Raw genomic sequence first — 15,314 nt, 5'->3', positions numbered from 1 at the left:
AGATCCTCCTCCAATCTGGAAGCCATTGAGTCTGTGAGTGAAGCTGAAAACACAGCAGACAGGAAGTAGAGTCAGTCATGGCTCCCCTCCCTCCTCTACTGACTTGACTGAAGTTTACTGTGACTCTGAGTCCAGGTTTTAGTCAAACTCACCTTCAGTGTGTGGAGTGTCAGCAGGTTGAAGCAGCAGTGTTGTAGCTGGACTCACTCACAGGAAGTTGTTAGTTTGGTCTGAAGCTGAATCTGATCGTCTCTTCTTCAGTCTGCGTCTCAGGACTGACAGAGTCCAATGCACTGTTTACTGTTTTTTTCAGGTGAGTCATGTGAGGGGGCGGAGATTTGAAAAATGACTGAATGTTGAACAGGTTAGTCCAGATTAATGTAGAGGAGCAGTTCTAGGCATGTGCCTTGTTTTAAAAAGGGTCTTTTCACGTGTTTTTTGATAAATAAATAAATAACTGTTGTGCATGGGGATGTAAAATAAAAAAAGAAAGGTAATATACCGTACACATTTCCTTGTCATACCATGTTGTGTGTGGGAGTTAAGACATATAAACTCATGTAGATTAATAATACAAACTCTGACAGCTTTGAAACTTGACATAATTGTGGTCAGAAAGCTGCTTTACCTGTTAGAAAAACTTGGGTGTGAATATCTTGATTCTTTGTGTGGAAGGGAGCAACTGTTTAAGTGCAGTACTTGTACCTGTGTGCCGAGTACTTGTACACAGTGTGGTGTCAGTACTTCATCTCAACACTTCCTCCACCTCTGCTGCTAATTATAAAGAGAATGGGATGTTGTGTAGATGCAGGAGACGTTAAAGACGAAGCTGAATATGAATCCAAGTCAAGACAACATTTTATTATGTTGATGAAAAACAGGAACGAATGTACATTCATCTTTTGTGATGAACTGACATGTTAAAGCAGAAGTAAGCGATCCGGTCGTTTTGGCTAATGCTGCGTTCCAGGCAGGCTTTTGAAACCGTAAATTACAGCTTCAAGTCACAACTTACGACTTTGTAGCGTTCCAGGCAACCCACTCGTGTTTTTCCGACCTGTTTTACCGGTGAAAGTCACTATAACGGCCACTCGTAACTTCCGACCCGTGAAGTCGCACCAGATCGAACTGGTACAACTTAACAGGTCGGAAAAACACGAGTTACGGGCTGCCTTGAACGCACCATAACAGTCCTCGTCGCTACGTCACCACATTCACAGCGTCCCTTGGCTGCACACACAGCCCTGCATGCCGTTCTCTCTCCCCATTGGATAAAACTTGTAGGATACGAGAAAAGTTTTCTCCTCGGCTCAGAGCAGAGCAGAGTGACTGACAGACCCGTGTTTCAGACCAAACACTCTATGTAAGTGATTGCTGTCGGAAGATATAACTATTTAAAGCAGAAGTAAGTGATATATTTGTGTTAATATAAGTCTTAAATAGTTTAAAGCTGCTTTACCTGTTAGAAAAACTTGGGTGTGAATATCTTGATTCTTTGTGTGGAAGGGAGCAACTGTTTAATAAGATAATAAGATAATGTGTTTTTTAGAGACTGCATTGCGTGCCGCGTGTTCTCGCATTATACGGATATACGCGCCGCTCCACTGGGGCTAATTTCGTCAAAATGACTCCAAATGACACCAAAGTTGTCTGGGTGAGTAAGTGATCGAATTTTTATGCTAGAAATAAGGTCCAGGTCGTAAAAAACGGAAATTATCCTTTAAGATAAGTATGAGCATCCTCTTTATCTCTAACTGCTCTGCTCCACAGCTTGTTTTCTTGTCTGTAACAACATCTATTGCACGTCTGTCCGTCCTGGGTGAGGGATCCCTCCTCTGTTGCTCACCCTGAGGTTTCTCAGATTTTTCCCTGTTAAAAGGGTTTCCATGGAGTTTTTCCTCAGTCGATGTGCAGACCGGACAGCAGAGATCCTCCTCTAGTCTGGAAGCCATTGAGTCTGTGAGTGAAGCTGAAAACACAGAAGTAGAGTCGGTCATGGCTCCCCTCCCTCCTCTACTGACTTGACTGAAGTTTACTGTGACTCTGAGTCCAGGTTTTAGTCAAACTCACCTTCAGTGTGTGGAGTGTCAGCAGGTTGAAGCAGCAGTGTTGTAGCTGGACTCACTCACAGAAAGTTGTTCGTTTGGTCTGAAGCTGAATCTGATCGTCTCTTCTTCAGTCTGCGTCTCTGGGGCTGAAGAGGAAGTGCAGCAGTTTCCTGTTCTATGAGCTATGTGAGGGGGCGGAGCTTTGTCAAACTGAAAGTTCTGCAGGATGATGCAGCAGCTCTGTTAAGTTTCTGTTTGTGGATCATTTAAAGGGGACCTATTATGCTCCTTTTTGCACAAACTAAAATAGTTCCTGGGTGTCTTAAAGACATGTCTGTGACGTGCTTCGGTCAAAATACCCCAAAGATCAAACATCACAGCATTCTCAAAAACAGGGCTCTGCAAAACGGTCTGTTTCAGTGGCCCCTCCCTTTAAATGCAAATGAACCACTCCCTCAGCATTGCGTTACCATGACGATGTCTACTACTAGTACCTATACTGATTTGGCCAAAATGTAGTATGCAAACAAAAGCTAAATCTGCAGTAGGCAAAGTGCCAGATCTCCAGTCTGCATCTGACCAGTCTACATTGTGTAATGAAATGTGCCCATGACCTAGTCTCACCCTAACCAAAGATGGTATGGAGTAGTCTTTGCCATGTAGGCTACTGTAACCATGTAACATGTAATATAAAAATGCAAAAATAAATATATAAAATAAATTAAAAATATATGCAGAATGGTCAGTTCATTGTAAAACAGTTATTTATTGATGTAAATGTGGTGATTTGTGCACATAGACTACAGAGCTCTGCAGCACTGCTCCTCTCTATCCTCCTCCTCCTCACAGCTTCTCTTTTCATTCAAACTAATTCAACAGCCACAATTGTAAGATTTCATCAATGAGACCAACATTTATCTCCTAAAAAGAATAACCACACGGTGGTAAACGTCTAAAAAACCTGCGGGTATGTTTATTAGCGATGGTTTTCTCTACCGCGATGAGCATGGACGTCTGCCCGGCCAAGGAGGCCTGCAGACGGGCTCTGCCTGTGTGAGGAGCCGCTGCAGCTCCGGAGCTCCGGTGCTCCGGCGGTCCAGCGTTACGTCGGTCCGGCGAACAACGTCACCCCGGCGGTACGTCGCTTCTCACACAGGTACAGCTTCACTTACATGACACGTCGGCGTAAACTTCTAAATAAAACTTAGTAAAGTGGCGCTACAGCGCTAAAACATGCAGGGAAGAAGCAGGAAGTAGTCCGCTCCGCTCTCCGCTGTGACACCAGGCACAACAGAGCAGCATGGGGGGAGGCGGGGCCGGCTGGAGCAGAGACCTCGGCATGACCATGTAGGGGAGTCCGGCACGCCATGACGTCGACGCGAGCTCATGTCAAAAAAAAGTCAGTGCAACCGAGTAAAAAAAAAAAAAAAAAAGTCAGTAGAAATCCCAATCATCTAGCAGGGTTTACCTCCAAATGCATTAACCTCATGATATGACACTTCCACGGCCTCTAGAACCATTATCCAACATTTTAAACATATATGGAAGTCTGAAAAGCTGGAAAAGCATAATAGGTCCCCTTTAATGCTGATGTCAGGGGACACACCTCTCTTAAAAAAAAAAAAAGCACCGCTGCTGTCGTAAAGCTCAGAGAGAGCACGGCAGACAACTGCGGACTAATTTAATAAACCAAATTTATAATCACAACTCAAATTCCTTTCACAAATTAACAGTTGTGCACTTTGCCTTAATGATGAGCAGTGGAAGATGATTAATTGCACAAATCTGAAGTAAAGTTTATACAGCACATGGCCAAATGTGCAACAGGTGAAAATTAATTAAATATTAGAACATTATGCTGTTTGGTGCTTCAATAAATTGCCGATAACAATGATGACGATGTGTATAAATTATTTGGAAGGGGGGGCGATGCGTGGCGCAGTGGGTAGAGCGGCCGCCCCATGTTGAGGCTGCAGTCCTCGCCGCAGGCGTCCCTGGTTCGAATCCCGCGTCGGGCAGACCTTTCCTGCGTGTCGTTCCCCCTCTCTCTGCCTCCCCATTTCCTGTCTATCTCTATTGTCATCACTATCAAATAAAGGCAAAAAGCCAAAAAATATACTTAAAAAAAAAAAAAAAAATTATTTGGAAGGTGCTCACACTCACTCAATTTTATTCTTATTTTCTTACCTCAACCAATATTTAGGCCAATATAATCGTAACATATTTTATGAAAATAATTTTGAAGGCCTAATTATGAAAAAAAAAAAAAGCCTAATAAATATTGTAAATGTTTCATGTTTTTTTATTATTGTTAATGCATTTTATTTGTTTATAATTCAGGCCAATATGTACATAAGAACATGTATGAAACACATAGATTTCTGATCAGAGTGACTGCTGACTTGACCGATAAAGACAACAGAATCAACTAAGCCTGGCTGTTATTATGGTCTGGAGCAGGCTAGCTGCAGAGAATAATTCGCCATAGTAACTTGACCAGGATAAAGGTATCCAGCTTTCCAACAACCGACTTGAGGCTAAATTAGGCCAGGATAACCAACATATCCCGGCTTAATCCTTTATCTAGGTTTCGGACAACACTGGACGTTCCACTCAACGTAAACAAACACATGAAGTGTCCACTGTATTCTCAAAGCATTTTGTACAAAACCACAAATAAAATACATATGAAACCAAACCATAATTACCGTTTGCGCCTCTTGAACGCAGTGTATTTATCTCTGAGTGTTCAGTGGCATGACTTCCTGCCACCATTCTCTGTGGTCCCGCATTTTACTTCTGACCCACAATCCCACAGTTCACCCTCACAACAGACCAGGGGTCATGTGACCACACACTTTCAAAATAAAATGTCCTCACATGAAGGTTTTTTAAATATCACAACAACTTTTTAATCAACTTATTTATAAACGTAAGCTCTTTTTAACTCTCTTATTATCATGAATTTATATGTCAATTTATTAATCTTTTTAAAACACTTCATAAACTTCATGAAATACTGTCTCCAACAGTTACACAATTTAAACATTTTCATTAGTTTTTATTAGTGTCACTGTCAGTACACTTCGTCCAGCTCTGCTGCTAATTATAAAGAGAATGGGATGTTGTGTGGATGCAGGAGACGTTAAAGACGAAGCTGAATATGAATCCAAGTCAAGACAACATTTTATTATGTTGATGACAAACAGGAACAAATGTACATTCAGCTTTTGTGATGAAGTGATACGTTAATACATTTTAGATCATTTCATGTTAACAGATACAAACTTTTTACATATGTAATTAAACAAGAATCACTTTTCAACTTTTCATGTTTGACATTTTTTCATTTGGAGAATAACTCCAGATCTTCTTCTGGAGAAGAAGAATCAAATTTTCAGTAATTGAGTGATAAGAGTGAAAATATTTTAACAAATGAAAAGTAGATAAAAAAGGAAAAGTGTAATAATAAGGCAGCAGGAGGACAGGTGAAGTTTAACAGGTTCAATTCACTGACTTTTCCCTTTAAGAAATAAACAACATTATAAATATGATCATCCTCTTTATCTCTAACTGCTCTGCTCCACTGTCACTGACAACTTCACTGGTAACAGCTTCAATGGGAGGTTAACAATAGTGTTAATGTATGGAAACATCTTCTGAGTGAAAGTGTGTGTGAAGGTGTGTATGTGTGTGTTAGTATCAGGATCAGAGAACGACAGTTTTCCTCTGTTCAAGTCCAGATTCACTCTGATCCTCTGGAGCTTCTTCTGCTCTGGGAAATAAATGTCTGGACCTGATGGTGAACCTGCTCCATATTCACCTCTATCAAACCATATTCCCCATGAACCAGACCTCATCTTCTTTTCCTTCCTCTGCACAGACTCTGTCACCACACCCAGTCTCCAGATGGTATTGTCTCCAACCTCGACATCCCAGCTGTGAGTCCCTGAGTTAAAACCCTCAGAGCCCAGGACAGAGTAGTAATTATCAATCCTCTCTGGATTGTCAGGAAGCTGAGACTGATCATCCCCTTCATCTCTCACACTGGTCAGATCTTCAGACAGGATGATATCTGGATGAGCAGTGTTTGGGTCCAGAACCACAGGACTGTAGGAGACCATGTCCTTCATCTTGTTCCAGATGTTGAAGGTCAGGTTGCCCAGGTGTTTGGCCTGGTCTATCAGAGCTCCTGAGTCCAGCTGTGGATCCTCCAGCAGGGGGCGCTGCTGGACTCTTTCCACTGCAGCCTTGTAGTTGAGCAGGAATGAGACGTCTTCAGCTCTCAGCTCGTCCTCTGTGGCTCTGACTGTGTGTGAAAGAGCTGCTATCTCTCTGCTCAGAGCCTCCATCTTCTCCTTCATCCTCTGACTCTTCTGCTCCTCTTCCTCCCTCAGTGCAGCCATCCTGGCCTCCTCTTCCTCTTCTAGAAACTGGTGAAGCTTCTTAAACTGCTCCTTAATCTGCCTCTCTGTGTGTCGGGCCTGGACCTTAATGTGTTCTGCTGTTTGATCAAACTTCACTTTAACTCTTTTAAAACCCTTTAACTTCTTCTTTAAGGGCTCCAGAGTTTCCTCAAGTTCCTTCTTAAATTTAGAAGCAGCTTCATTGATGGGTCTGATTCTGTGGTTGGTGTGTGTTTGTCTGAATCTCTGCAGATGAGACACACTGGCTGCTGATGGTCCAGACAGAAGAGTTTGAGTTTCTCAGAGTGCAGACTGCAGAGAACCTCTGAAGATCTCTGCTCTCTCTGCTGTAAGAAGCTCTCACACAGGTTCTTCAACACCAGGTTACGAGGTGGATGATCCTTTGAAGATCTTCTCTTACAAACTGGACAGAGTTGATCTTGTTTCTCCTTCCACCAGCTCTTCAGACAGTCTTTACAGAAGCTGTGGCTGCAGGACAGAACAACAGGATCTCTGAAGACCTCCGTACAGACCGGACAGTAGAAATCCTCCTCTAATCTGGAAGCCATTTAGTCTGTGAGTGAAGCTGAAAACACAGCAGACAGGAAGTAGAGTCAGTCATGGCTCCCCTCCCTCCTCTACTGACTTGACTGAAGTTTACTGTGACTCTGAGTCCAGGTTTTAGTCAAACTCACCTTCAGTGTGTGGAGTGTCAGCAGGGTGAAGCAGCAGTGTTGTAGCTGGACTCACTCACAGGAAGTTGTTGGTTTGGTCTGAAGCTGAATCTGATCGTCTCTTCTTCAGTCTGCGTCTCTGGGACTGACGAAGTCCAATAAAGTTATTCCTGGGACTTTGTCCTCACTATCAATAACTAACTTGGTTTTTTTCAGGTGAGTCATGTGAGGGGGGCGGAGCTTTGAAAAATGGCTGAATGTTGAACAGGTTAGTCCAGATTAATGTAGAGGAGCAGTTCTAGGCATGTGCCTTGTTTTAAAAAGCGTCTTTTCATGTGTTTTTTGATAAATGAATTACTGTTTGCATAGGGATGTAAAAACAAAAAAAAAAGTTTATATACCGTACACATTTCCTTGTCATACCATATCGTGTGTGCGTGTGATTCAAGACATATAAACTCATGTAGATTAATAACACCAGCTCTGACAGCTTTGAAACTTGACATAATTGTGTTCAGAAAGCTGCTTTACCTGTTAGAAAAACTTTGGTGTGAATATCTTAATTCTTTGTGTGGAAGGGAGCAACTGTTTAAGTGCAGTACTTGTACCTGTGCAGAGTACTTGTACACAGTGTGGTGTCAGTACTTCATCTCAACACTTCGTCCTCCTCTGCTGCTAATTATAAAGAGAACGGGATGTTGTGTAGATGCAGGAGACGTTAAAGACGAAGCTGAATATGAATCCAAGTCAAGGCAATATTTTATTATGTTAATGAAAAACAGGAACAAATGTACATTCAGATTTTGTGATGAACTGACACGTTAATACATTTTAGATCATTTAATGTGAACAGATACAAACTTTTTACATATGTAATTAAACAAGAATCACTTTTCAACTTTTCATGTTTGATATTTTTTCATCCTAGGAATAACTCCAGATCTTCTTCTAGAGAAGAAGAATCAAATGTTCAGTAATTGAGTGTTGAGAGTGAACATATTTAACCCATGAAAAGTAGTTTAAAAAAAAAAAAAAAAGTAAAGGAAAAGTGTAATAATGAGACAGCAGGAGGACAGGTGAAGTTTAACAGGTTCAATTCACTGACTTTTTCCTTTAAGAAATAAACAACATTATAAATATGATCATCCTCTTTATCTCTAACTGCTCTGCTCCACTGTCACTGACACCTTCACTGGTAACAGCTTCACTGGGGGTTTATCAATAGTGTAAATGTATGGAAACATCTTCTGAGTGAAAGTGTGTGTGAAGGTGTGTATGTGTGTGTTAGTATCAGGATCAGAGTACGACAGTTTTCCTCTGTTCAAGTCCAGATTCACTCTGATCCTCTGGAACTTCTTCTGCACTGGGAGATAAATGTCTAAACCTGATGGTGAAAATGCTTCATATTCACCTTCATTAAACCCTATTCCCCATAATCCAGACCATATCTCATCTCCCTTCCTCTGCACAGACTCTGTTAACACACCCAGTCTCCAGATGGTATTGTCTCCAACCTCGACATCCCAGCTGTGAGTCCCTGAGTTAAAACCCTCAGAGCCCAGGACAGAGGGGTAATCATCAATCCTCTCTGGATTGTCAGGAAGCTGAGACTGATCATCCCCTTCATCTCTCACACTGGTCAGATCTTCAGACAGGATGAGTCCTGGTTCAGCAGTGTTTGGGTCCAGAACCACAGGACTGTAGGAGACCATGTCCTTCATCTTGTTCCAGATGTTGAAGGTCAGGTTGCCCAGGTGTTTGGCCTGGTCTATCAGAGCTCCTGAGTCCAGCTGTGGATCCTCCAGCAGGGGGCGCTGCTGGACTCTTTCCACTGCAGCCTTGTAGTTGAGCAGGAATGAGACGTCTTCAGCTCTCAGCTCGTCCTCTGTGGCTCTGACTGTGTGTGAAAGAGCTGCTATCTCTCTGCTCAGAGCCTCCATCTTCTCCTTCATCCTCTGACTCTTCTGCTCCTCTTCCTCCCTCAGTGCAGCCATCCTGGCCTCCTCTTCCTCTTCTAGGAACTGGTGAAGCTTCTTAAACTGCTCCTTAATCTGCCTCTCTGTGTGTCGGGCCTGGTCCTTAATGTGTTCTGCTGTTTGATCAAACTCCACTTGAACTTCTTCAAAACCCTTTAACTTCTTCTTTAAGGGCTCCAGAGTTTCCTCAAGTTCCTTCTTGAGTTTCGAAGCAGCTTCATTGATGGGTCTGATTCTGTGGTTGGTGTGTGTTTCTGAATGTCTGCAGATGAGACACACTGGTTCCTGATGGTCCAGACAGAAGAGTTTGAGTTTCTCAGAGTGCAGACTGCAGAGAGCCTCTGAAGATCTCTGCTCTCTCTGCTGTAAGAAGCTCTCACACAGGTTCTTCAACACCAGGTTACAAGGTGGATGATACTTTGAAGATCTTCTCTTACAAACTGGACACAGTCGATCTTGTTTCTCTCTCCACCAGCTCTTCAGACAGCCTTTACAGAAGCTGTGGCTGCAGGACAGAACAACAGGATCTCTGAAGACCTCCGTACAGACCGGACAGCAGAGATCCTCCTCTAATCTGGAAGCCATTTAGTCTGTGAGTGAAGCTGAAAACACAGCAGACAGGAAATAGAGTTAGTCGTGGCTCCCCTCCCTCCTCTACAGACTTGACTGAAGTTTACTGTGACTCTGAGTCCAGGTTTTAGCCTCTTACCACTCCTATAAATTCTGTAATATTCGCCTATCCAAGGCGTACTCAAAGTAAATTGAATGCTGTTCTTGAACTGTTTGGAGAATATATGGATGGGCTTGGTCTCTTTTGAAAGGTAACACTCTGAAGTTTTTCCCCAAACTGAAATAATCACTATAAGTGCTATTATCATTGAGTAATCTAAGTTGGAACACACTGAATTAGAATGTTTTTATTCTCGCCTGAATTTTTTTGTTGCAATCAGATGCCTGAAGATGAGTGTAGCTGAGAATTTTAGCTGGAAAACACAATGGGACCACAGCATGAAGCCTTACCTGGCCCCAGTTCAAATTTGATAACAATCCTGCTAAAAATTAGTATTTTACACATGTTTTTCTAAGTGTATATCTAGGCGTTTTCCTAAAATTGCCATTGAGAAACAATACATGCGCCAAAGTGCAGCTTTTGCAAAGTTACGCATGAAAATGGCAGTGCTGCCTTTTCCCAGGGACCGTGAATGCAGCACATCGTTTTTTTCGGAATTTCATTGGCTATTCAATGCATCAGTGCCATCGGGATCGGTTTCTATTGGCTGAAGCCATTCAGCGCTGTCGAAGGGGATGTTCCTCATACAGACACAGCCACTCATTCGCTATTGCAGGCGGCAGCCGGGGACAGGGAGCTTGTGATTGGTCGAGTGAGCTGTCAATCGAAAGGTCAGAGCGCAGCGCCATTTTGTGAAGTGAAATAAACATTGTTTTCATGTAAACGCCGGACTTACGAGGAGAAATAAACGGATTTACTGGATATACAATGCGTAATTTCATAAGATGCAGCAGCGGGATGAGGCTATCTACCGGTACAACCGTGTGTTTTACTGGATTGGATTTACTGGACTTTTCTGAATGTAACGACACCAAGTTTGTGGGGAAACCCTGTGATCCTGAGCCTGCCCTGACACAAATCGTGAGTTATATCGGCTTTTTACGAACTTTGTTAGCATGTTTATAGTCTGATTCGAGTGTTGCTGTGATGATTATATTTAGGAATGGTCGGCATATCTTTAATCACAAGAGTTTTAGCTTTCCAACGATATGTGGCATGACTATTTCAAGTGACTGGTGACATCCTGTATGACACCTCCCTGTTTAAAACCCCCCGGGGGCCCGCGGGCGGGCCGTTGGAATGGCAAACTCACCTTCAGTGTGTGGAGTGTCAGCAGGTTGAAGCAGCAGTGTTGTAGCTGGACTCACTCACAGGAAGTTGTTGGTTTGGTCTGAAGCTGAATCTGATCGTCTCTTCTGCACAGCTCCACCACTTCCTGAATTTAAGGCAGGTCCTTCATTTCCTGTCTTACATTATTGGACAACCTGATTAATCCAGGTGTGTCTGACCATTGTGACTACTCAGACACACCTGGATTAATCAGTGTGTCCAATAATGTAAGACAGGAAATGAAGGACCTGCCTTAAATCCAGGAAGTGGTGGAGCTGTGCATCATGGATGTATTATATTAACAAGTTGAGCTCAGATTTCCATCGTTGCTATGGTTACAGTGAACGATCAGCTGATTTCATTGTGACTGACGTAGCTTCCGGCAAGTCCGTCATCGTCTCACCGACAGGCAGCCCCCGTTCAGGTAACGTAGGCCTAAACAAACAACATGGAAAATTGTGATTAAATAATTAACAGTTAAAGCTATTTTACCTCCAAAAACCAGCCAGTGTCGTCAACCACAAACAAAGTTTGAGAGATGTGGTTGATCAAAGTTGTTAAACTGGCTGACTTTACTAGCTGCACTGTTTGATGTAGATTTTAATGATTAGGCTAACGTTAACATAGCTAGGCTAACATTAATGCTACATGCCAGCCCTCACTGTACTTTTCTCACTGTTTTACAGGTAACAGATAATACCTACAATGGCTACAGCTGAAGCTGAGTTCAATGAGATGCTCAGTAAAACGAAGAGCCTGACACAAAGGTAATTTAATATCTTATTCCATGCATGGGGATCAGATATTATGATGCATTTGTGCAGGAATTCTGTGTGGTTAACTGCATTACTTTGATTATATTGTGTTTTTTTTTTAGGTCAAAAAAGAGGACAAAGGCATCAGACCTGCCACGATGGAGAAAACGTGATGATCATCTCTGTGTCCTTGAGGAGACCGGTGTGGAGATGCTTGATGAACAAGAGCCAGGATTTGGTATGTGATCGTGATAATTTGTGCATCATTATTCTTATTTTGGTAGAAAAACATCATGTTAGGATTTCTATGCGGATGTACCAGTCCAAGAAGCTTTCTGAAGTCTGTAGTAGTTGTAGTCGTAGGCCTGCACACCTCAACATCACCATAATACTTCATTTAGAATGTGATTTTCACAGGGCCTGATTTAAGCCACAGTACCACCTTAAATTAGCTCAGTGCAGCATCACACCGGTGCTCTTACCAATCATATTTCCAACACACGCAACATAACACCACCTGAGAACTCTCGCCTAAACTTCATATGGATGCTGGCAGAAAATGGAGTATGCCAGGGTGGGCTGGCTTATGCAATATTTACAATTGCCACCTTTAATTCTACATATAAGTGTATTTTCAATTATTCTGTCAACAGACTGGCAAAGTGTGTTTGAACACCGTTTTAACCAGAGTTTTATGGAGTGGGTGATAAGCTCTTTCAAGGTGGACAAGCTGTGCGCAGAATAGAGGATGACACTTGTTGGAAATTCCCACGGGTCACGTGATTCTCGCGGGATGGGAGTCAAAGTTTTATTAATCCTGTGATTGGGACGGGACGGGAATAAAAAATCAACGGGAGCGGGCAGGAGCGGAAACTCCATTAATAGATGATGATTTTCAGCCGTGTTAAACAACCAAAAGGACAGATGCGTCCATTTTTGCCGTCATCTTTCAGTGAGCCAAAACTATTTTGGCTTGCGTTAGTTAGTTAAATGGGGAGTGGGTGCAGGAGACACACAATAATGACAAAATGCAACATTTTTGCAACATGTTTGGGTTCATTCAACTGAGATGGACATAAATGGACATGGTGTGACCAATGTACTGTTTTTATTTTTTATTTTCTCCAGCTCTGAGGAAGGGGGCTACTTTGACGGGTGCTTCTCTGCAATGATGATGACTTCCAAATGAGGGCCAAGCATGTACAGTAAGTGCTTTTGTGTATTTTCCACATAGATTCTCATTGAACTTCTTGTACTACTTGAAAGTTTATTTTTAAAATAACACTAGAAACTTTTTGTCTTTGTATGCACCAGGAAAGGGCATCTGTGGTCGGTCTCAGCTGAATGCAGCAAAGGCGAGGACAACGAGGAGGACTAGGGGAATAGCTCCAGCCTTGATGAGCAGGTGTGTATCATATAAGAGTTATGCCATCATGGCATTATTCTTTGTGCTCTAAATATGTATGTATATCCACACATCAGCTGACCCACACTATAGGCCCAGTTCCAATCCGCCCCCTAAAGACTCAAGCCCTGAATGCTCACTGACTTAAGTGACGTCAGATCTAAGACAGAGTGTGAGAGTCTGTGAGGGTCCAGATGCTGTAAACATGACTGGAACAGCACTCTCACGACACGTTACCTTGACAACAAAATGTTGTTGACTCCGGTCATGAAATGATAATTCACTGTAATTTCAACACGCACAAAGTGTGTGAGGGGGACGGACTCAAAACAAAATGTTCCTGGATCAGATCTGATCAAATCATCATCAATACTCTGCAGTACTACTACCGTCAGTATTAACGTGTGCAAACTGCACACGTTAATACTGACGGTAAACTTCTTTTTTTATTTTTTTGTTGCCCCTGTCCATTAACAATAAAGAGAGCGGCAGAGCTCTCTCTGACTACGTTTGTTTATTTGCTTTTTGCTTTTTTTTTTAACACTTGCGTTCCAACGGCATCCCATGTGTTTGACTTCACAACGCTATGAACTGTGGGTAATTCCCCTACCCAAAGTCAGCATCGGTGCTAACTTACGGTAAGGGGGCAGTAAGGGCTCATTCACTGACTTGGTGATCTGACAACGGAACAGCCCTCACACTCTCACGGAATTCCCGTGAATGCGCCTCTAAGGACACACTCACACTAGGGCCAGTTGATCCGTGCCGTGCTGAAGCCCGAATGCCCCCCCTCCCCTGTCCTCCGCTGGCCCGCACTCACACTACCTCCAACCCAAGCGTGCTGAAGCACGGTTGCCTCCGACACATACGTCATCACGTTGATATACCAACACGGCGGATGCGCTCTGACTGCAGAAAGAACAGCGCTTTTTAATTGTTTGACCGGTTGTCATGGTAACATCTTGAAGTTTAATCAAAGCGATGTCAACTAGCTATGTTTATGGCGCGACGCAATCGTGACTGTTGTTTACACGCGGTTGCAGACACGAGGTGGAGAGCGAGCCCGCGACGCATTACTGTACGCATTCCTGGCCAAGCGCACCGTGCACACCTCACCAACCGTGCCGGGCCAGGGAAGTGAACCGTGCTCAGGTACGGTTCACTTGCACTCACACTGGCAATAGAATCAGGACTTTAGTCTAGTGTGCCTAGTGTGAGTGCACCCTAAGTCAGTGTGTCCGTAAGGGCTCGGATTGGAATTGGGCCATACTCTTCTCTCCAAGTTATTTTGCACTTCATCTATTCACAACTGTACTACACTTGAATGAAAATCTGTGTAACTTTCACAGACTAACAAAAACCCAGTTGAATGAATTTATCTATTGGGCTCTTTTTTTGAAACTACAATATTAGCTTCATCTTTTTTGTGTGACTGTTAATATGTTTGCCATCAGTACAACAACAATTACTGCTATTAAGGGTGTACGCAACTATACTAAGTGAAGGCTGCCCGGAATGCAGCCACCTGACTGCCATGAAGTCCTTGTTGTCTGTGCTTTATCCCAAGGCATATGGCATCAACTGCAATATCATTTTATTTATTATTTGTTTCATAGCCAATTACAGTGATATTTAACAGTTCTTATTAGCTATAATTTGATGATGTTTACATAATTGTATTGAATTCTGCAACCCATAAGACACAAGGTAATACATGGTTTATCATTATTAAAGGTGAAACTCATCATGTTAAATGCTGACAGTCATTGGAAAGTTTCAAATCCAGTGAGCGCTGCGTGCTGGATTACAACGCTCAAACAAACTGATGAATGTTCCACTCAGACTCAGACTAATGAAGTGCACTGTTCTTTAAATGACAGATAAAGTGGGGAGCAGACAACCAGGATGGAGCTGGATCTACGTTGGTGGAGGAAATGGGCAACTCTTTCCTCTCCAGGACTGCCATTATCACTAAGCTCATGAGTAAGGGAGGTTTGTTTTAGGCTGTTACACATTGTTATAGAGTTATGATTTACATTTCACTACATTTTAGCATTACATGACTATTGTATTTCAGGTATTTTAGTGGAATAGTCCGACTACATTGTTGTTAGTTACAGTAAGTGAGCACAACATGATACTAAAACAGT

At 42.7% G+C, this 15,314-nt stretch overlaps 1 protein-coding gene and 1 long non-coding RNA gene across 3 annotated transcripts; one reads left to right on the top strand and one right to left on the bottom strand.

Moving 5' to 3' along the window:
• Positions 1–5,416: 5,416 nt before the first annotated feature.
• On the bottom strand, positions 5,417–9,689 carry LOC146963266 (E3 ubiquitin-protein ligase TRIM39-like). Of its 2 annotated transcripts, XM_085767327.1 has the most exons (2): positions 8,493–9,689; positions 5,417–5,815 (listed from the first exon to the last, which is right to left on the bottom strand). In XM_085767327.1, exons 1-2 carry the CDS (start codon positions 9,687–9,689, stop codon positions 5,618–5,620), a joined length of 1,395 nt encoding a protein of 464 aa, XP_085623453.1. In that variant the 3' UTR covers positions 5,417–5,617. The 2 variants fall into 2 exon arrangements, with proteins under 2 accessions (XP_085623453.1, XP_085623452.1); XM_085767326.1 differs by lacking the exon at positions 5,417–5,815 and having other exon boundaries at positions 8,286–9,689.
• Positions 9,690–11,385: 1,696 nt separating this feature from the next.
• LOC146963265 (uncharacterized) lies at positions 11,386–12,968 on the top strand. Its single transcript, XR_015034734.1, has 4 exons — positions 11,386–11,428; positions 11,691–11,771; positions 11,882–11,997; positions 12,888–12,968. It is a non-coding gene; the product is annotated as an uncharacterized LOC146963265 (long non-coding RNA).
• The last annotated feature ends 2,346 nt before the right edge of the window (positions 12,969–15,314 follow it).

This window comes from Trachurus japonicus, chromosome 22 (assembly GCF_045865225.1).
Source record: "Trachurus japonicus isolate A0001 chromosome 22, Traja_1.0".
Classification (NCBI taxonomy): Eukaryota; Metazoa; Chordata; class Actinopteri; order Carangiformes; family Carangidae; genus Trachurus; species Trachurus japonicus.
This window is presented reverse-complemented; position numbering and strand designations above follow the sequence as displayed.